General features: G+C 46.3%; 1 protein-coding gene across 2 annotated transcripts in view; it reads right to left on the bottom strand.

Annotated features, from left to right (window-relative positions):
• Positions 1 to 746: 746 nt before the first annotated feature.
• EDA (ectodysplasin A) overlaps positions 747 to 22,431 on the bottom strand; it is a 389,197-nt gene continuing 367,512 nt past the window's right edge. Inside the window, exons 3-8 of one of the 2 annotated variants that reach the window (XM_032620956.1) lie at positions 14,626 to 14,649; positions 8,646 to 8,825; positions 7,149 to 7,183; positions 6,172 to 6,223; positions 3,153 to 3,283; positions 747 to 1,366 (exon numbers count right to left, since the gene is read on the bottom strand). In XM_032620956.1, coding sequence (XP_032476847.1) covers positions 1,115 to 1,366; positions 3,153 to 3,283; positions 6,172 to 6,223; positions 7,149 to 7,183; positions 8,646 to 8,825; positions 14,626 to 14,649 — 674 coding nt within the window. In that variant the 3' untranslated portion in view covers positions 747 to 1,114. The remainder of the gene's footprint in view (positions 1,367 to 3,152; positions 3,284 to 6,171; positions 6,224 to 7,148; positions 7,184 to 8,645; positions 8,826 to 14,625; positions 14,650 to 22,431) is intronic. The other variant, XM_032620957.1, reaches the window with a different exon arrangement.

Here is a 22,431-nt window from a genome sequence, read left to right as displayed (position 1 = left end):
CAACCAGACGATGGTGGCGTAGCTCACCCCCTCTAGCCCTGACCCTTGAAGGGTCAAGCAGTGTATTTGCTTAGAAAGGGAAGGCACAGCAGAGAAACGAGCACCTCTTGTTCTCGGTGGATTTCAGCTGCCTGAAGGAGCTTATTCCCTCTCTCCTCAGAAGGAAATTTGTTTCAGGAGTAAGAGTAGCAGGTTCTACAAGACTGGCCCTCCCAGCTTTGGGTTAGACTCACCCCCAGACACGACTCGACTAGATGACTATTTGTGTTGCTTAATAAATGGAAAATTTCCTTTGTGCCCAGGTAATCTAAAGAGTATCCCAGACTCACATAAACGCAGGTCCCAGGATAGGCACCTGTCTCAGACAGAGGTAGGCTCTGGGGACGAAGAAAACGGAGGTTCTCGCCAGGCTGGGAAGGGGACAATCGCGGGGGGACCCAAGGAGTCTTCTGAGCTTGGAGCACAGCTGTAAACGAAGTGAAAGACATGTAGCCCCAAGCACGGCCTCTGTTTCTTATGCAGGCAGGTTTCTGGCCATGCCCTGCAATTGCTCCAAGGAAAAGCAAACCTCCTGTCCCCAAAGCCCTGCCAGCTGCCGGGACGCGGCTCAGCGAGAGTGGGAAAACCATCTGGCAGGTTTCTCCCCTGGGCTCTGCCACAAGCACCTGCCTTTCCCTCCCTGCCCCTCTCTTTAGGTTGCAATGCTCCCCTCCTGCCCCGCCCCCGCCCTGCCCTTCGGGGTCAGAGGCTCGCCCCACAGTCTGGGCTGCACCTTTGCTAATTCTCGCCTGCTGCCTGAGCCCCTCACTTTAGTGCAACAAAATGACACGCGGGACCTCGAGGTTGAAGAGTCATGCCAAAAGCAGTCAACACGGAGCCAAGGAGGAAGCTTCTGCTTCATGTCCTGTTCACTCAAGGTCATTCTGGAAAGTCAAGCAGACCTTGTCATCCTGGAGTCACCAGGGAATAAATAGCACCGGGGCATTTTTCTCTGTGGCTGCTACACCCACACACCTCACTCCACAGCAGCACTTAGGTTCTGGAAGTCCCGGCTCCCTAACCTGGGGTAGGAGCACGGGCAGGGGCAGAACGGGACTGGGGAGCGGGGGGGAATCTAGGATGCAGGGGCCTCGCCCAGCCTGATGGCCCCGAAGAAGGTGGTGTGCTTGCTCATGTTGATGGAGATGTCGGCGTGCACCATCTTCACGGCGATCTTCTGCCGCGCTTTGAGAAGGCAGACGCCCGCCGTGTAACACGTGTTGTAGTTGGTTTTGCCCGTCTCGATGCTGCGGGTGCACTGCAGGAAGGGCTTCTCGTCTACCACCACCTCATAGCTGGCAAAGTCAGTGAAGTTGATGTAGTATACCTGGGGGAGAGGCAACGAGAAGGGATTGGGGGCGAGCAGAAGGAGAGGGTGGGCCCTCCCCGGTGACCAGCAGACGCGACCTGCTCACGCGAGCTGCCACTGCACCTCTTGAAGGCACGCTAGTCGGCCAACAGGACGGGCAGGGCGACAGGCTTATTCGCTGTCCTGCCTCCCCTCCGTTGGGCTCAGGGGGTTAAGCAAACCTCTTTCAACAGCACACGGGTGGGAGACTCTGCAAGAGCCAGAACCATGCCTCATTCACCCCTTTACCTCCCCCAGCGCCCCCTCCCTGCCCCCTGCCCTCCAGCACAGTTCTCGGCACACATTAGGTGCTGGATCAGTGCTACGGACACAAACGAAGGCGAATCAATTTCCAATTTCCAGCCCCAGGGACCATTTGTAGATAAACTTAGCGGTTACTGATTCCCCAGAGAGGGCACAGGAACAATGTGCGATCTCTTCAGTTCTCTCCGCTTACACCCTGCTCCCCTGCGGCTGAATTTCTCTCACTGATTCTCCCAGTGCCCCTTGGCGCTCTCGTCTGATGACTGAGGAAACAGATGCAGAGGGATGGAGAACTATCCTTCACAAATGAGATAAAGAATGTGGAAGGGCAAAACTAACTTCGTGGCCAGAAGGAAGTGCTAAGCTGTGTTCAGTGGCATGATGTCCAGGGCATTTTCCCAGTTTGCGTGGGGTACGAGGCCTGAGGCCACTCCCAGTTCTATACCAGGCCCAGAAAATTAATTTTTCTCTTCTTTACTACCCTTATCCTTCACACCCCACCCCCAGCTTTGATCCCCACCCCCACCAAATGGCACTTAGGACATTGGGATCATAGCCCTGGGGACTGGGACACTCATCTGTTGCCCTAACTCACTTTATGGAAGGCTGTTCCCACCATAGCCTGTTCAGGAGGCCACAGTGTTTTCAGGCGCCATACAGTTTCTTGGGTCAGGACCCAAGCTGTGCCAGGATGCTCAGTAGGCTCAGCAAATGCTCGTGAACCCACCTTCTCTGGCCACTCTCCTGGGAGACCCTTCTGCCGGCTCCAGCGTCTTTCTGTCCATCCACCTGCTTGCTGCCCGCCCCTCAGAGGCCCCGGCCTCAAGGCTCGCCCACCGCTAGCTCTGAGGAGACACCCCATTGGAGACAAACAACAGGGGTGGAAGTGGATGGGCACTGGTCGACCTGGGGAGTGGGCCCTGGGCCAGGATGAGGACAAAAACAGAGGGCGAAAAGGGCTTGAAGAACGACAGCAGGGGGAAGGCAAGAATGACAGAGAAGCAGAAAGGTAGAGAAACAAATGGGAGAAAGAAGAAGGAAAGACAGAAATCTTTTTGAGGTGGAGAGAAGGTCCGGAGGGGCACTCTCAGTCTTCATTATAAAGCCAGTAGTGTGGGAGGAAGGGGTCCTCAGCAGCCCTGGAGCTGACTTGCAAAGAATATATACTAAGGCAGAGTTCAAGTTTGGCAGTAGAACCAAACAACTCAGTGGGGAAACTAGGGCCTGGGGCTCCGTAGGAGGGAATCAGATGGCAGGGCGTGGGATGGGCCTCTTTTCAGTTTTTCAATCATATCTGGCCAGGAAAAAACCCCAGACAGCCCCCTCTCTTTTTCCTCCCTCTTTTCAACTCCCTCCCAGTGCGCCCTCCCCGCTCCCCTCCCCCCGCAAAGCTGGACGTTAGCCATTGGCTGGGCTGGGCTGGCTCCACAGTGCCCCCCTGTGGCCTGCACGAGATCTGCATTCTGGATATAAGAAGAGTTAGGCCTGAGACCGTACTCACTTCTACCTGACTATAGATGAAGTAGGTGCCGTCCACCAGTACCTCCAACTCCCCACTGCGGGGGTGTAGCTTAAACACCTTGGGGTTCATGGTGATGCGAGACCAATCATTGAGCACTCCACCTGAAAGATCTCAGTATGAGAGAAGGGCAGTCACTCAGTACATGTCAGAACTATCTGGGCAATAAACACAAGAAATATCAAGCCATACACAACCCCCAGCCCCATCCCAACACAACCTGGATAGCCCAGGATGCCAAGCTTTAAGAACAGCATCTGGAAGCAGAGAAAGCAGTCTGTTTGTAAAGTGGCAGCTAGGCCTGCCTCAGGCCCGTGGGGTCTGCCTGTCCTTCTGCTTCTCTCCTTTCCTGACCCCTCTGTCTGGAACGATATTTAACCAGCACCTTCTAGCTGGAATTGGGGGGGAGGTAAGAAGAGGGTGGGCACGCTGCCCTATTTTCTTTGTTGTTCTGGGGCCTGCACAGGCAAAATCCAGACACTGAGGGGCAGGCTAGGTCTTATTATTCCATTTCATCTCACCAGCTATAGCTCCTGAATCCCTCTCCTGTCTTATAGGTTCATGGGTTTTCTCCTTGTCCTTAAGAGATTCCTTTCTATAGTACCTCCACACCCACTCCTTTCTGGAAAGCCTCGCTGGGCCCCCAGGAAACCACTCAGACCAAGGAACTGTCTACCCGGAGAACCTTAGGGACCAGGTGTGAGTCAGACTTCATGGCAGCCGGAGCAAGTGACCACCAGTAATAAAGCCCGGTAGGGGAGAGGGATTCTTATGAGAGTGAGGGATAGACCGCAACGCAGCACTAGAACCAACCAAAGGGATGGAGAGGGTGTCTGGCCACTGAGGCACCCCAGCAAAGCATGTCTCTCAGTAATACCCCATATGGGGTGGAGGGTCAGTCACTCCACCTTGGCTGGGTGGTGGCGGCTGGCTGATGGAGGAGTAAAAGCTTCCCTTTCCACCTTGCAGCAAGGGGGATGTTCCTTCCCACCTCAAGAGGAGGGAGTCCAGGCCTAAGGAGCCTTCTCGCCTCAAAACCATCCATTCCTATTTCAAGAAAATATGTTTTGAAAGTCCATCCTTGGCTAGCCTCAGGAGGTCTGCCTTTCTGAGGTGTAAGGAAACTGGTCTTCTAGAAAAGGTGCCCGTCTTCCCTTAAGGTGGTAAGCAGATGGGATAGGAGTTTGGAGGAGATGCCCTGGCTCTGCCCCTCACGGAGGACCGCTCTGCATGGTATCTTGCTACCCCTGATGCCCTCACTCTTTATTTTAAATTTTAATTTATTTATTTTTGGCTGTGTTGGGTCTTTGTTGCTGCGCACGAGCTTTCTCTAGTTGTGGTGAGCGGGGGCTGCTCTTTTTTGTGTTGCGGTGCGCGGGCTTCTCATTGCGGTGGCTTCTCTTGTTGCGGAGCACGGGCTCTAGGCACACAGGCTTCAGCAGTTGTGGCGCACGGGCTTCGTTGCTCCACAGCATGTGGGATCTTCCCGGACCAGGGCTCGAACCCATGTCCCCTGCATTGGCAGGCGGATTTTTAACCACTGAGCCACCAGGGAAGCCCTGATGCTCTCACTCTTGCTTCTGTTGGAACTAAAGATCAGCATAGACTACTACTGGGGATTGGCCCAGAAGGGTTGGAACCAGTCTTGTTATGTGGTGGGAGCAAAATCAGTAGCTTCTGGCATAACATTGAGGCCACCCATCGAGACACCCAAACAAATCTATTTCCTGCCTGTCTCACCCTTCTCTGGACAGATGGTGATCATGGCCCATCCAGGGCCCTGGGGCCCAAGGTACTTGGTCCCAGCAAGACTGCTTAGGTTTTGGTGCTATTCTGTTCCTACTTATATTTCTGAGGTGATTGAGTCAGGCATTCTGGTGGCACTCCAGGATGTAGCCAAGCCCGATCATTAAGGAAGCGGAGCACAGCCAGTTCAGGACTGACTGGGCTCTTAGAAGCTGTCCCCATGCAGCAGGTTTCTGAACCTTCATTTACTGTTTCTGTACTCACAGCCCCTCCCAGTAAGCGTCTGGCATCTTGGCTGGCTTGCTGCTTCCCGAGGCTCCTGGGGGTTCATGCATTTTAGGCTTTGTGCACCCTGGGGACTGGACATTATCTCAAAGCGCTGTTCTTTAATGAACGTTCATGTCTCTTTGAGGAAGAAAATGAAGCTAATCATTCAGTGGAGTATACACACACATCTCTGAAGTGGCATAGTGCGGTGGAGAGAGTCAAACAGATGTGGTTTTGAATCCCAGCTCCTACACTTAACGGAAACCTTGGGCCAGTTAATTAACCTCTCTGAGCTTCAGTTTCTGTCTCTGTGAAAAGGAGCTAATGCCTACCTTTGTCGTGAGGATCAAATCAAATCAAAGACAAAGAAAGTATGCTGAAAACTCTAAAGTACCATACAGATATAAGGCAGTAGATTTAGTATGGTGTTGTCCAATTTGTCTGGCACTCTTTCCCCACCTTTTAAATGCAGGGATTACACTAAATTAGGGTTTCTAACCTCCTGAAATCCACCCCCCTTTTCATAGACACTAGCATCTCATACTCCCTGGAGAGTCTAACATGCCCCCCACTTCCCTGAGAGAAATGCCTCCTCCACCCACTTTCTGTGTAGACCCATCAGACAAGAAAGATTCGATTTTATGTCGTTCTACTTTCTCTAATTTGTACTGTGAAAATGGTGATGAAACTACACATATCCCCAAGGGTGACTCTGATTCAGCCTCCACCTCCCAAGAATCCCTGGTTTAGACAACGTCTCAAGTCCCTTTCAGTTTCCTCATCAGAGATTCTAAATGCAATTTGTAGTAACCTTAGGGCAAGCAATTACTCAGGACAGCCAGCAGAGGGCAAAATGGAGTAGAGAATGGCCCCTAATGTCAAGGGTATCTCAGGGGCCTGGGAGGAACAAGGCTGGGTGACTATTTGAAGGCTGGGGGTAAGGGGAGGAGAAACTCTCCTTAGGGAGAGAGTCTACTTTGACTCTTACCATTCTTGACTTGGATTGCTGACCCTTGGCCCTGTAGATGCACCACGGCTGGCTGGGAGGATAAGAAGGACAGAGAGAGTAGTCACCGTGAGAAATGGATGCTTGCTCAGCCACCGGTTGCCAGGATTCCACCTCTGGTTTCTAGTCTTCATTTGTATCCCAATTCTGATCCCTCTCCCCTTTCTTGGGATGCGAGTGGCCACATTTCTACTAGAGGGTAATATGATTTTGTAGCTCTGCCACTTCATAGCTGTGTGACCTCAGCCAAATGTAATGTCTCTGAGCCTCATTTCGCTAACTGTTAAACGGGGATCATGAGAATCTCTGTCTGACCTCTCTCACAGGGATGTCTGAAGATCAACTGAGGTGACGAATATAAAATGCCCTGCAAGCCATCAAGCACCGTGCAACTGTGTAGATTGATCGCCGTGACCAAACAGCTGTAGTGAGGGAGGCTGAGATGAGACAAGGCGAGGTGGCGGAACCTGCCAGTAGAGACGGATCAGGAAGCTCAGAGACTAGGGAGGAGCCCTTCAGGCCATGAAGGCAGAAGTCTAGGCTGGGCTTGACCCAGAGCTGGTTGGCTGATTTTCAAGGACATACTCTTAAACTTCTAAGCTGCTGATGTCAGGTGGTCTGAGGGCCGACAAGGTGTCTGGGGTGGCCGGGGAGGCAGAGATCCAGGTGAATAGGCCTGACTGGCAGCTGACTATTGGGTTTGGCAATGGTGACCCTCTGTCTCCTGGGGAATGGGGGAAAATGGCCATGACAAGACTCCGTTCCCTTGCTAAAGGCGGGCCCTGGGGCAAAGCTTTTCTATTCATAGAGATGGAGGAGGCTGTGAATGAAGAACCTCAGAACCTCCAGGGTCTCCTCACAAGATAAAGCCTCAGCAAATTTAATAGGGAGCAAACTCAAGGGTGGCTCTAGCCTGTGGTCTTCCCTCCTCTCCAGCAAGAGAGCAATTCCCAGCCAACCTGGTTTTCTCGAGTTCCAGCTTTATCAGCAGCACCTGCAAAACAGGACAGGCCAGTCAGAGGGTGTGCTCTTTCTACTTCCTTTACTCCTCACCTAGGCAGCCAGTGGCACTGAGCTTTTGCTCCCTGTAGTGAAGCCCTGTCTGAGTGTTATTTTCCAGGGCTCAGAAATGGAGGGAGAGTTAGGGTGTGATGCAGCGCACAGGGGTAGGAGAGGACACCCCTTCCTTCTCTTACTTGCTCCCGACCTGCATCTTCAGTGGGCCTAGCAACCAGCAGGGAAACTGGCCTCTCACCAACGCTGGTCTAAGGGAAGTGCCACCGAGCACCTATGGAGACAGAGGAGAGTGTTTTCCTGCCACCACGTGACCCCGAGACGACGGTGCTTGCTTCTTTAACCTTTTGCTCCCTTCCTATTAATTTTCTTCACAGAACGCATTGCCATTTGTAAATATCTTGCTTCTTTAATTGTCTCTCTCCTCCTGTAGGACATAAATTCCACAAGACCACTTATCAATATATCTCTTGCACATAGAAAGTGCTCAATTAATATTTGTGGAAAGATTGGATGAAAAAAAAAACCCCTAACTGCATCTCTTGGGGCCACAGTGACACTAATTAGCCCTGTTTGAACTATGAGTCAAAGAATCTGAGTCTTGTGGCGGTAAAGACCCAGAGAAATCAGCCGTAAAAACTCCATTTCTGTAAAGCCCCAAGATACAAGAGGGGAACAGGAGAAGGAAATAACAACTGACCTAAGCCCAGATAGTCTGACTCCTGTCAACTTCAATTAGGCAGGTTTGGCTCTGGATCTATATCTTTTGGATGCCCTTCTGGGCCCAAAGGGAAAGATGCAAAGAGATTAAATGCTCTTCAAATGGGCAATGTGGTGGGGGGAAGGATATAGTGCAAAAAGCACTTGGTTCCTCAGCAAGTTGGTCTTGGTGCCTGTGTCTGCCTCTTCTACAGCCTGAGTGATTCATAGGTTGCCAACTCCTTGACCGTCAGTGACTACTTGTCTACCTCTGTGGGAAAGACATTTCAGAGTTCAAGGAATGAGACTGCTCTAGGGCTTGTCATTCTGCCCAGTCCCCAGCATTCCTCCGCATAGCCTATTTCTAATGAAACATCAGTAAGTGAAACTGAATGCTGGGAATCAGAGCAGACCAAATCCATCCCCTGTGGAAACTCCGGTGAACCTTAGGGCCTCTATCTCTGGCTCATGAGTTTACAGAGAGGCCTAGAGTCAGGGAGGGCTTATGACGGAAGGCTTGAGACAGGTCAGGAACAGGTGTCTCTTCCTTGACAAGCTGGTATAAATAAGAAGTTAGAGCAGGGCTTGTTCAATTCCCAGCTCTCTACTGAGCTAGGAGACCTGCATTTCTTACTGCACACCACTGCACACCACCATTTGAAAATGCTCTTGGGATCACCCACTCTTGCTCTATTAGAGAACTTTTAAGGAGCCTAGGAGGGTGGAGAGATGGAAGAACTCACCAGAAGGTCCCTGGAGACCAGGGGGTCCTTGAGGACCAGGAGGACCTGGAGGGCCGGGTGGTCCCATAACAGTTGTTCCTGGAATTCCAGGAATCCCTGGAATCCCTGGGGGCCCTTGGGGTCCTGGAGGTCCTGGAGGTCCTGGGGGGCCATTGGGCCCAGGAGGTCCTGCCTTCTTTCCTGAAAGACAAGATTAGGTATTACATTTGTAGTTATTGACTGAGAATGTACTGTCAGGAGTTCCTCAGCCTTCTAATGACACAAAGTCGGCCCTCTGGGAGTTCCTGCTCTTAAAAAGGTGGATACTTTTATCATACGTGATACACACACACAACACACACACACACACACACACACACACACACACACACACACACACACACTCCCTACCCTGTTTCATGAATAATCATTTACAGGTTGGGTTTGAAGATATAATGGCCCTCAAGGAGCTCAGTCTAGTGGGGAAACAGACACAGTCACACGATAGTAGAAGTGCTGCATTAGTGGTAGGGACAAAATGCTGGAGAGGTCAGGGAAGGCTTCAAAAAGGAGGTTACAGTTCGGCTAAGTCCAAAGGATCAGAGTTGCCAAGTGGCTAGACCTATGGGTCACTTTTTAGAATTGAGAACTGGGCTATTGTTGAGGAGTGTGGCTTTCACATTTACTGTCCAGGCCTGACCTTAGGAAGAATATCGGCTCCAGGAAGGTTTCCTATAGGAGTCGGGATGTACAGGGACTTGGGCTTGGGATGGAGGTGGGAATGTGGGATTGGAAGGAGTCTGGGAGATGAGAGGTGGGGGAGGGGAGGGTGAGGGAGGGAAGGGGGGAAGAGAGAGAGAGAGAGAGAGAGAGAGAGAGAGAGAGAGAGAGAGAGAGCTCGAGCACCATAAGGAAAGAAGGGGCAGTGGAGAGCACAGAGCCGAGCTGAGGAGGAAGCAGCAGGCAGGTTTTTGCTTTCTCAGCTGACCCCTCTAAACCCTAGTTTTAAAGATCTCTGGGAAAGGAAATTCTTCAAACTCCCTTGGTAGCATGTTCCAATGTTTATTACCCCCTCACTGTTAGGAAGTTCTTCTGTATATTGAACTGAAATTCCTCCTGTGGCAGTTTAAGCTCTTATTCTATTGTTTGTATAGATAGAGAAGAATAGCTACCATCACGCACACAATAACCCTCATGTGCTCAAAGACATTAAGTCATCTATCAACCTCTATTTTTATAGGCTAAATAATCTGGCTTCCCAAAGTCTTTTCTCAGAGGCCCTATTCTTGAATGTATTATTATTATTACTTTTTTCCTTCTTTTTTGTGGTACGCGGGCCTCTCACTGTTGTGGCCTCTCCCGTTGCAGAGCACAGGCTCCGGACACGCAAGCTCAGCTGCCATGGCTCACGGGCCCAGCCGCTCCGCGGCATGCGGGACCTTCCCGGACCGGGGCACAAACCCGTGTCCCCTGCATCGGCAGGCGGACTCTCAACAACTGCGCCACCAGGGAAGCCCTTGAATGTATTATTAATCAAGCCACCAGATCCTCCCCGTTTCCTCCTCGCTATCCTTTCAGAGCACTCTCAGCCTTCTTATTCCATATTCCAGTCCTTCCCACATCCCCGCCAGAATGTAGCTATGTTAACAGAGTCATAACTGTGGTTTTGAACCAAAACCTCCAGTTCCTCCTGTTTAACCTCTTCTGCTCCATGCAGTCCAATTCAAGCACTGCAGGTGGTCACAGGTGGGTGACTGCTTCCTCCCTTCCCCGCTTTTTCACAATCTTGTGGAAGTCTCAGGAATGGGAGCCTTTCCCCAGACTCCATCATGGTGTCTTCACCTGTGATTCTTTCTTCCTTTTCAAATATAACCCCGTCAAGTCTCATTTAAATACCTCCTTCCTGACTCTGCCTCCTGGCTCCCTGGGCTCTCAGGGAGGAGAATCCTGTTCTGATTTATCAGGTCCTCTTTTAAGAAGAATGCCGCGTGCTCAAGAAACCCAATCCTCATGGCAATGCCACTCAAGAGGTCGCTTGTCCATGTCTAGCCACATCTGCACTTGCAATGAAACAACACGGTCATTGCGGGGCCCCTTCCCCAGGGAGGAAAGTAAGGAAGGTCCATAGAGCTTCTCTCGCACGGAGAGACAGGAGTCTTAGCGTTTTCCCTGCACTTAGCAGCAGAAGACTGAATCTGCCCAGTTTCGAGATCTAGCAAATTTTAAGATGCCGAACAGGAAAGCCATCTCCCTTCAGATTTGGGCAGCTTCCAAGTCAGGCTTATTCAGCGCCCAAGTTTCAATTCCGGCTAGCGTAGTGGAGAAAACAAGGAATCTGTAGTCAGGAGATAAGGCTGTAAGCCTCAGCTCTGCCACGGACATATACTTCGGGTAAATCCCTTCCTCTCCTTGAGCCTTAGTTTCTCCATTGGTAAAACGAGGAGCTTGGCCTCAATGATTTCTCTAGGTTTCCTCCCAAGACTGAGGTTCCATAAGGAGGACTGACTTACCCCTGGCAGTCAGGAAACTTCCCTAGCCTGGTTATAAAGTCTGCTTCTCTCTCACTCTTCTCTGAGTGGCACAGACACAGGGGATGGTGCATGGTAGGCTGTCCTCTGTCCCAGAATGTCCAGGACTAACAGTGATTTTTGAGCTAGAGGGGCTTCTGTGGGTAGTGTGAACTTTAGTGTCAAGACTGAGTCTCCTGTGATTGTTAATGTAATTTTGGAAGAATTAGAGCCAGAAACTCCTGCAGTGAAAGTGAATAATGGTTGCAGTGTAAACAGAGAATGTTCACTTATAAAAATGCTAGAAGGCATCTGAGAACAAGCTCCTGCTGGGATCTAGTTCTGCAGCTGGTCCTCTTTGCTCCTCTGCAACCAGGTTTAAGTAACTGTGCTTCTCATCCTTGCATCCTTACAGAAAGTTGGCCCACAGAGGAGCATGTACAAAACGGCCCCTGGACCAAGAAGATGACTTTAGAGGACTGTATTCCTTCTCTGGATTTCCTTACTTTAACAGAGCACCTCACGATACAAAAGCCCAGAGACTTTTGTACTTATCAAGTTACCCTGTGTAGCCTTAGATGCAAGAATACACACGTTCTTTTAGTGAAGCTCAAATTGTTGAAAGAATGAACTGAAAGCAAGAGATGGGGAGGGGGAGAGAGAGAGAGAGAGAGAGAGAGAGAGAGAGAGAAAGTTATGGGAGGGGGAAAATTCCATTAAAGGATGGAAATTAAATGAACAACTCAATTACCTCTTCAGGCATGTGTCTATTCACCGTGTCCAAGGAAATCAGTATTAAATGGCTTCTAAATCACTTTCAGCCAAGGCAAATGTTTAAAGCCTATGTGCATTCTCTTCCCAATAGTGGCCCACATACAAGGTAGCAGTGCTGGGCAGTGATCCAAGTCACTGCCAGAGGCACTGGGATCTCTTGAGTTTGTAATTTCAGAGCTTCTCGCCTAGAAAGCTGCCTTCCATTACCACCAGCAAGTGTGTTCTCTCGGTGCTCACCCCTTGGATGACACTTCAAATGGGTGCTGCTCCCCACCACACACATGCCCTATATTTGGGTAAATCACTAGCCTACTTGCTGTTCCCCCAGACATGACATGTTCTTTCATGCCTCTGAGAGATTTCAGTATGTAGTTTTCTTTGCTGGAATATTCTTCCCCTTCTTTTTTCCTCATCCTTCAAAGTCTAGGTTAGATAATGTTTTCTCTAAGATGTGGGACCAAGCATGGGAAGCTCATGCTTCTATAATTGCACTTTTTAAAATACTGTACTTCAATTATTTGTGTGTGCTTCCGTGACTCCAACTATACCGGGAGATTTTGGAGGGCAGGAACCATTTTTCTTCATCTCTGTATCTCTCTTCCTGACAATTACAAGATGCTTATTCACTGTCTGGTGAATGAGTGAGTGGAAAAAAAAACTTAGTAGCTGTCATTAGAAAGTGCTCTCAAGTCTACCTATTAAGAAAGAAAGGAAGGGGACTTCCCTGGTGGTGCAGTGGTTAAGAACCGACCTGCCAGTGCAAGGGACACAGGTTCGATCCCTGGTCTGGGAAGGTTCCACATGCCACGGAGCAACTAAGCCAGTGCACCACAACTACTGAGCCCACATGCCACAACTACTGAAGCCTACGTGTCACAGCTACTGAAGCCCGCATGCCTAGAGCCCATGCTCTGCAACAAGAGAAGCCACTGCAGTAAGAGGTACACGCACTGCAACGAAGAACAGCCCCCGCTCGCTGCAATTAGAGAAAGCCTGCGTGCAGCAACGAAGACCCAATGCAGCCAGAAATAAATAAATAAATAAATTTATTAAAAAGAAAGAAAGAAAGGAAGGAAGTCATCCCTGGGCTTGTGCTAGGAGCAGAGGGTGTCCTTGTCCAGGCCAGGGGAGCTTTCTAGGTTTGTTAAAATTTCTGTCTTAAAGGGATGCGATAAGAACGGAAAACTACACACTTGAAAGTCAAATTTGGGCTTCCCTGGTGGCGCAGTGTTTAAGAATCCGCCTGCCAATGCAGGGGACACGGGTTCGAACCCTGGTCCGGGAAGTTCCCACATGCCGCGGAGCAACTAAGCCCCGTGCGCCACAACTACTGAGCCTGCGCTCTAGATCCCGCAAGCCACAACTACTGAAGCCCGCGTGCCTAGAGCCCATGCTCCGCAACAAGAGAAGCCACCGCAATGAGAAACCCGTGCACCGCAAAGAAGAGTAGCCCCCACTCACTGCAACTAGAGAAAGCCCGTGCGCAGCAACAAAGACCCAACACAGCCAAAAATAAATAAATAAATAAATTTATTTTTAAAAAAGTCACATTTACTTTCTTAAAAGACAGAATAGCTTGGTGAATGCCCAGGCTCCACAAAGAAAGGTTTCCTCACTGACTCCAGTTCTCTGGCTATTTTCCAATTTTGCTCAGCTCAGGTCCTTAGGGGCCAGGCCATTCTTCAGCTTCTTTACAACAGGAACACAGGTTTCCCATGTGGGCCATGGCATCTCAAGCCACCAGAGTACCCTAGTACTCAGAGAAGTGGCAGGAGGCAGCTGAAGCCAGTCTTTCGGGCCTAGTCTGGGATTGATAATCTACTCTGTAAAGCTCCGGAAATGTTAACAGACAGAATCATTTTGCTTAGAGCATTTTAATGAAAACTCATGAATTTCACTCTATTTTCCTCCCAGGTCAGAGCACAGAAAAAAATAGGTACTTAAAACTCGTTCGTGGTTGGTTCTTTTAGTCCTAAGGAGTGGACCACACTGCCTGGTCCTGTCTTTTGGAACCTGTTCTGTCTTTGGTTTCTCGTCTTCAGGCAGGCAAGCACTTGTACAAACTCGTGGGCCATTCCCATTGCAAGTACACTGGAGACTTACAGACCCAACAACGGCACAATGGATCCACTCAACTAGGAGATTCTTGGAAAAGACTAAATGATCAGGGTTCTACTACAGCTGAGGTTTTCCATCACAGAGAAAATGATATTGAAACCCCAGAGCAAGAAATACCTTCCCTGACTATCTGAGAAATAGGAGAGGGATAGCTTTTAGGCCAAAAAATAGGGTACTGACATCTCTCAAGAGGTAGTATACCTAGTCCCTACAAGCAGTCTCAGGACTTCATTCATACCTGGCCACTGATTTGATAAAGGAGGGGAAAAAAAGGAGAAAGGAGAAGGGCAGGGGAAAGAGTAAGGAAGAATGAAGGAAAGAGATGTAAACTGAATTGTATGGAAGAGGGAACAAGAAAGAGAAGCAAAAACAACTTTCACATGTTGCTAGGAAGCAATTCTATCTTTCACGGATCATCACTGAAAAATGATATATATTTCTTATTCCTTGGAAGCTACAATACTCAAGAAGATCACACGTGATTGAGTAAAATAATGGACAACCAGCGTTGAACGAATATAGAAATCCTTCTCCCTTGATTTTTTCTTCTAATTTTAGAAAAACCATGACAGCAATTTTACAAAATCAGGAGCTTGACTTACCCTTTTTCTTGTTTTTAACTGGACCTGTTAAAAAGAGAAAATGGAAAACTAAGTCACTGGAAATTAACACAAGGTGTTTATTCTTCAAGACAGTCACAGGAGGAATCCCCAAGACACTGCAAATTTGAGGGAGCCCCATGCTAAGGGTCAGGTTATTGGCAAGGTATCACCCAACTATCAAACCTCCCCAATCTGTCTCTGACTGTTGTAATGATAAAGTTACAAGGAAGATTCTTCCCTAGGAAGAAAAATCTTTCAGGCTTAGTCTTTGGAGTGAGGGAATGGGTACTTCGCCATAAAGATGAAATGCCCAGAAATGCAGAACTCAACAACCTTAGGACGGCATTCCATTAATTATGCAAGTCCTGAGATTGAAGAGTCACGCGTTCAGGTCAGGAAGTGATGTGAAGTCTCATGTGTTGAAGCTGGAAGGAGAAAAGGGTCATTTTCATGGAAGGAGCAGAGCAGCGGCAGTTTACTTTTTAGTCACTTCCTTATCGTTATTCAAATTGTTAGTTATTAAAACGGTGCAACCATAATACATTCATCTGGGGGCCACATGCACTCCCACTGTAATTTAACGTAAGTTAACAGACACTTTAAAAGAAGTGCCAACAGTTTCATCGACAATGAAATCACAAGCATTTTCTGGGGAATTACTTCTAAAGAAAACATTTCTAATCAATTGAGGGCACTCAGAAAACCCAAGGCTTTTCTCACATAGTTAGGTAACAATCACTCCTCAGACATACACAATTTAGGTGTCTGCCAGACATGCAGGCATGTTTTTCCCTACTGGGGACTCAATTCACTTCATTCTGTAGGTGGATTTGATTTTCTTTAGGCGCACATATTTAAAACTCTGTTCCAAACTCCCATGAAGACCCTACTGGACAACAATAAACCCCTGTCAGTGCCCTCAGGAGCTCACAAAAAGACCAGCATTTGTATACTGTTTTTTTTTGCGGTATGCGGGCCTCTCACTGTTGTGGCCTCTCCCGTTGCGGAGCACAGGCTCCGGACGCGCAGGCCCAGCGGCCATGGCTCACGGGCCCAGCCGCTCCGCGGCATGTGGGATCTTCCCGGACCGGGACGCGAACCCGTGTCCCCTGCATCGGCAGGCGGACTCTCAACCACTGCGCCACCAGGGAAGCCCCTTTTATAGACTAAAAAAATCTATTTCCATCTATCATCTCATTTTATTCTTGCAACAAGCTTGGAATGGTCTTTACCTATAAGAGCAGGCTCTATCAAAGATTCTGTCTGAGCAGACTTCAATCAGAAGTCAGTGAAGTCTCTAACTTGGAGGGCTGCCAGCGTGGCCATCAGAGCTTGCACAGGTCCCTCGAAAACCAATGTCTGTGTAGACTTCCCTGGCAAAGTAATTTCACGTGCAACAGTAGGTATTATTATGCGCAGGGGATGTTTATGGTTGGGTTAAGCAACCTGCTGCACTTAAGGTCATGATCCTCCACTCTTTTATCCTCATTTTTTTCTCTCTTTCTCTCCTCCCAGTTCTTGGTCTTCTTTCTTTTCTGCCTATCTTGTATGTTTTTAACAACATTGAGAGCTCCTGAGAATGTACACAGAGGTTCTGGCAAGGAAGCACAGCTATACAGATACTACTGACTAAGAGACAGCCTGAGAAGGGCCACCTCCTTGAACCAGAAAGCTGTCTGGGGAAGGATTTACACAGAAAGGCCTATAACCCCATCAACCAGCTACCAGCCAACCAGTCAGCCACCTCAGCCTGGGAAAGCAGTGAGATGACAGCCATTGCAGCCACTGGCCTCACAGACAGATTGTGTTAGCCCTGGCCAAGTTGCTGACCATTTCAGCTGGTTAAAGGGTAAGTACTATTACATCAGACTTCAAAGCAGGCTTTGAGGAAATCAGACGATCACCATGCACCTAGTCCTTATTGAGCACACCTAGGGAAGGCACAGTAAATAATGAAACACAACTCTATCCTCAGAGAACTTACAGTTGAATAGGAAAGTACTTAAGGGGGGAGACTTAAGGAATTATACTGGCTAGTTGAGGAAAAATAAATTCCTGGAGGAAGTCTGACCTATATCTACAAGGGAAGTTTGACCTATATGTACAAGGGAAAAGAGGGAAAGGGAAGTTAAAAATTTTTCATTAACTTTTATGAGATGGATGGACCTAGAGTCTGTCATACAGAGTGAAGTAAGTCAGAAAGAGAGAGACAAATACCATATGCTAACACATATATATGGAGTCTAAACAAAAAATGGTTCTGATGAACCTAGGGGCAGGACAGGAATAAAGACGCAAACGTAGATAATGGACTTGAGGACACGGGGAGGGGAAAGGGTAAGCTGGGATGAAGTTGGAGAGTGGCATGGACATATATACACTACCAAATGTAAAACAGATAGCTAGTGGGAAGCAGCCGCATAGCACAGGGAGATCAGCTCGGTGATTTGTGACCGCCTAGAGGGGTGGGATAGGGAGGGTGGGAGGGAGACGCAGAGGGAGGGGATATGGGGATATATGTATACGTATAGCGGACTTACTTTGTTATACAGCAGAAACTAACACACCATTGTAAAGCAATTATACTGCAATAAAGATGTTAAAAAAATTTTGTTAACTTTTATTATTTTTATACCAGAAATACTACTCATTATACATACTTAAATGCATGCACGCCTACATACATAGAAAAGGGGAACAAAAAGGAAAAAAATAGCTTAAAAAAACTACTCACAAATAACCACTATTAACATTTTCTGCATATCTAGAAATTTCCTACGCATATAAATATGTATTTTTACAAAATGTGATCAAATAAAAATGTTGTTTGATAACTTTCTTCTATGTCAATAACTACATTTCTACATTATCATTTTAAATTTGGATACAACAGCATTATATAGGTAGCTCTTTATATTTTTTCTAGTTCTTTCATGATTTCATTTTTCATATTTAAATCTTTAATTAATCTGGTATAGATTTGGTATACAGCGGGAGGCAAGGAGCTAACTAAAATTTTTATCTTTATTTTCCAAAATGGCCATGCCATGAAGAGTGCTGAGAATAACAGGGGCTCAAAGCCCTATCTTCCACTTCTTCTTGTGTCACAGAAGGGCTCCCAGGGAGCTTCCATCTATTCAGTGGACATTTGGCATATCCCTCAGAAAAAACTGAGGATGAAAAAATATGGACAAGATTATCCTTAAATTGTATCGCACTTCCCATAGGGGCTAGTGAGTACATCATCTCAGCAGTATAGGAGTTCTAGCTCCCTGGTATTTTCTCTCTAGAAGATGGAAGATCACCATGGCCAGTAAATAATTCTTATGAGTTTCAACATGGTCCTCTAAGCCCTGGTTCTATATCCGCCATTCTCATTTCTTTTGTTTGAGGCCATTGCGGTTTCCTGTCTTCTAGAGAGAAAATATCAGGGAGCTAGAACTATCCCATATTAGATATGAGCATCTTGACCAGAGCAAAAGCAGTAACATCTGCTGAGTTCTGTAACATTTTAGATATATTGATTTATTTTCTCTATATGCTTCAGAACCTTTTTCATACCTACTCAGGGCACTACCACTGTCACATGTCTGTTTCCGTGGTAACAGGCTACATTTTTCTATCATTCTAATACCCTCTGTTTGTAATCATCATGCTTTCTGCAGGCAAACCCCACAAATACATCAGAGTGGGACAAACAGCTGTGCAGTCCTTGGGACTGCTTTTATAGTAGCAAATTTGAGATCTGACAGGTTTTGATCAATGTGGCCAGGCTGTTTGCTATCTGATATTAAGAAAAGGGGTCTTGTAATAGCATCAGGGCCATGGAAGCCAGCAGCAGTCCTAGCCTGAGTCTGGTCCTGACTCCGTCACAAACTGACAATAAGGCAAGTGGGCCATTTTCTTCTGATTCTTCATCTTCTAAATTAGGGAATACTTTGTACACTTTGTCTCTCTTCAAGCCTAGGGTTCTGATGAAGATAAATGACACCATAACTAAAGCTAACATTTATTGAATATATATGAGCCATGCACTTTGCTAGATGCTTTACGTATCTCATTTAGGTCTTATAACAATCCAGCAAAGTAGTTATTATTATGCTTATTTTATAGATGAAGAGATGGATTAAACTGCACAAAGCCACACAGCCTGTAAATATTTTCAGGTAAGCTGAAACTTCAGAAAGATTCATGTTTTTCTAGATGTGTTTTGAAAATTAAAAAATAAATGTATATACTTCCAATTTCTGGCTTCACGTGTCAAGCGCTTGAAAGCCATCACTCCCACACTCACAATAAGAAAAAAGCTGAGCAAACTTAAAATCACTTCTTAGATCCATCAGAGAATTGAGGTCACAAGGCAAACTGCTGTTCTGTAAGATGGAGAGACAGACCGGTGGATATGGAGACTCATAGCAGACTGGGTGAAGAAGCCTGCAGCTGAAGCCAGTATCAGTAAGAAGACTTTAAAACTGTAATTGACAAATTGCTAGATGCTCAGTGTGGACTAGCTCAAGGGCTAAAAATCCCCAGTGGGCCCAGCCTTAGGGGGTTCTCCACACTTTCATGCATTTTACCTTCAAGAGCGCTACCAGGTTCCCACAGTGAAGATGGGAGAAAAATTCTCTTGTCCTTCTAGCAAGGGGAGCGGAAAAGCAGCCATTTTGAAATATATCCAGACCTCTCTATTCTCTTTAACAAGGCCTGCCCTCAAGGAAAACTTTTATCAGAGCCTAACTGACTGGGGTTTTACCAGAGCTGAACTGACCTAGGGGATAGGAAATACCCAACTCAGGCACACTAAAAGATTGAGAATTAATCATAAGACTCATGAATGCTTCCATTCTACCCACACTTTATCACCACATTAACAGCACTCCTGTATAATGGGATTACAGCTAAAAACACTGCCAGAGCTTTATTTACAATAGCCAGGACATGAAAGCAACCTAAGTGTCCATCAACAGATGAATGGATAAAGAAGAGGTGGCACATATATACAATGGAATATTACTCAGCCATAAAAGAAACTAAATTGAGTTATTTGTAGTGAGGTGGATGGACCTAGAGTCTGTCATACAGAGTGAAGTCAGAAAGAGAAAAACAAATACCGTATGCTAACACATATATATGGAATCCAAAAAAAGAAAAAAAAAGGTTCTGAAGAACCCAGGGGCAGGACTGGAATAAAGACGCAAATGCAGAGAATGGACTTGAGGACACGGGGAGGGGTAAGCGTAAGTTGGGATGAAGTGAGAGAGTGGCATGGACATATATACACTAACAAATGTAAAACAGATAGCTAGTGGGAAGCAGCCGCATAGTACAGGGAGATTAGTTCAGTGATTTGTGACCACCTAGAGGGGTGGGATAGGGACGATGGGAGGGAGACGCAAGAGGGAGGAGATATGGGGACATACGTATATATATAGCTGATTCACTTTGTTATAAAGCAGAAACTAACACACCATTATAAAGCAATTATACTCCATTAAAGATGTTAAACAAACAAAAACAAACAAACAAAAACACTGCAAGTCTCAGACCCTACTTAAGAAGTTTCCAGGGACATCCAAAGACCACATGAAGAGACTAAGACAAGAACTATGGAGACAATTTTAGCCTCTGACACCACAGTTACAGCAAACAGTAAACACAGCCTAACTCTTAGTCAGATGAGCATAAAACCTTACATTACTGGCCTACCTACCTCAGTTACTTTTACCCAGTATATCATGTCTAGTTTTCAGCCAAAAATTACAAGGCATATTAAAAGGCTAGAAATACAGCCTGGAGAGATAAACCAAGCATCAGAACCAGACTCAGAAATGAAAGAGGAGATATTATAGCTGATACCTCAGAAATACAAAGGATCTTAAAAGACTACAATTACGTGCCAACAATTTGGACAACCTAGAAGAAATGAATGAATTCCTAGAAATGTACAATGTATTAAGACTGAATAATGATAAAATAGAAAATCTGAACAGACCGATTACTAGAAGGAAATTAAATCAGTAATCAAAAACCTCCCAACAAACAAAAGTCCAGGAACAGAAGGCTTAACTGGTGAATTCTACCAAACACTCAAAGATAATTGCATTAATAGCTATCCTTCTCAAACTCTTCCAAAAATTTGAAGAGGAAGGAACTCTCCCAAACTCATTTTACGAGGCAAGCATTACCCTGATATCCAAGTCACATGAGGATGCCATAAGAAAAAAAAAATACAAGACAATATTCCTTATGAACATAGATGCAAAAGTCCTCAACAAAATAATAGGAAACCAGTCAACAATACATTAAAAAGATCATACACACTATGATCAAGTGAGAATTATTCCAGGAATGTGAGGATGATTCAACATTTGCAAGTCAGTCAATGTGATATGCCACATTACCAAAATGAGCGATAAAAACCATATGATCATCTCAATAGATGAAGAAAAAAATTTTGACAAAATTCAACATCCATTCATGATAAAACTCTCAAAAAGTGTGTTACCTCAACTTAATAAAGGCCATATTAGCTGACAAGTTAGCTGACAAGTCCACAGCTAACTTCATACTCAATGGCGAAAAGCTGGAAGCTTTTCCTCTAAAATCAGGAAAAAGACAAGGATGCCCACTCTTGCTACTTTTATTCAACACAGTATTGGAAGTCCTAGCCACAGTAATTAGGCAAAATAAATAAATAAATAAAAGGCATCCAAATTGGAAAGGAAGAAGCAGCACTATCACTATTTGTACATGATATGATATTATATATAGAAAACCCTGAAGACTCCATCAAAAAACTCTTAGAGCTAATAAAGATGCGGGATACAAAAATCAATACACAAAAACCACTTCTGTTTCTATACACTAATAATGAACTATCAGAAAGAGAAATTTAGAAAACAATTCCATTTAAAATTGCACTAAAAAGAATAAAATACCTAAAAATAAGTTAAAACAAGGAGGTGGTGACTCACTCAGAAGGCTCAGACGGTGGTTATCATTTTTCAGCAATAAAGTATTTTTTCATTTAAAAAAACCCAAGGAGGGCTTCCCTGGTGGCGCAGTGGTTGAGAGTCCGCCTGCTGATGCAGGGTACGCGGGTTCGTGCCCTGGCCTGGGAGGATCCCACATGCTGCAGAGCGGCTGGGCCCGTGAGCCATGGCCGCTGGGGCTGTGCATCTGGAGCCTGTGCTCCACAACAGGAGAGGCCGCAACAGTGAGAAGGCCGCATACCGCAAAAATAAACAAACAAACCCAAGGAGGTGAAAGACCTATATATTGAAAACTAAAAGACATTAATGAAAGAAAATGAAGACACAAATAAATGGAAAGATATTCCATGCTCATGGATTGGAAGAATTAATATTGTTAAAATGTCCATGCTGCCCAAAGAAATATAAGATTCAGTGCAATCCTTATCACAATTTCAATGGCATTTTTTCCACAGAAATAGGACAAGCAACCTCAAACTTTGTATGGAACCATAAAAGACTTCAAATAGCCAAAGCAACGTTGAGAAAGAAGAAAAAAGCTGGAGGCATCATACTCCCTGATTTCAAACTATATTGCAAAATTATAGTAATTAAAACAGTATGGTATTGCATAACAATGGACACATAGCTCAATGGAACAGAATAGAGAGCCTAGAAATAAACCCACACATATGTGGTCAATTAATTTATGACAATGGAGCCAAGAATATGCAATGGGAAAAGGATAGTCTCTTCAATAAATAGTGTTGGTATAATTGAACAATCACATGCAAAAGAATGAAACCAGAGCACTATCTTACATCATACACAAAAA

Source organism: Phocoena sinus, chromosome X (assembly GCF_008692025.1).
Source record: "Phocoena sinus isolate mPhoSin1 chromosome X, mPhoSin1.pri, whole genome shotgun sequence".
Classification (NCBI taxonomy): Eukaryota; Metazoa; Chordata; class Mammalia; order Artiodactyla; family Phocoenidae; genus Phocoena; species Phocoena sinus.
The sequence above is the reverse complement of the archived record's forward strand: the minus strand, read 5'-3'. Positions and strand labels throughout refer to the sequence as shown.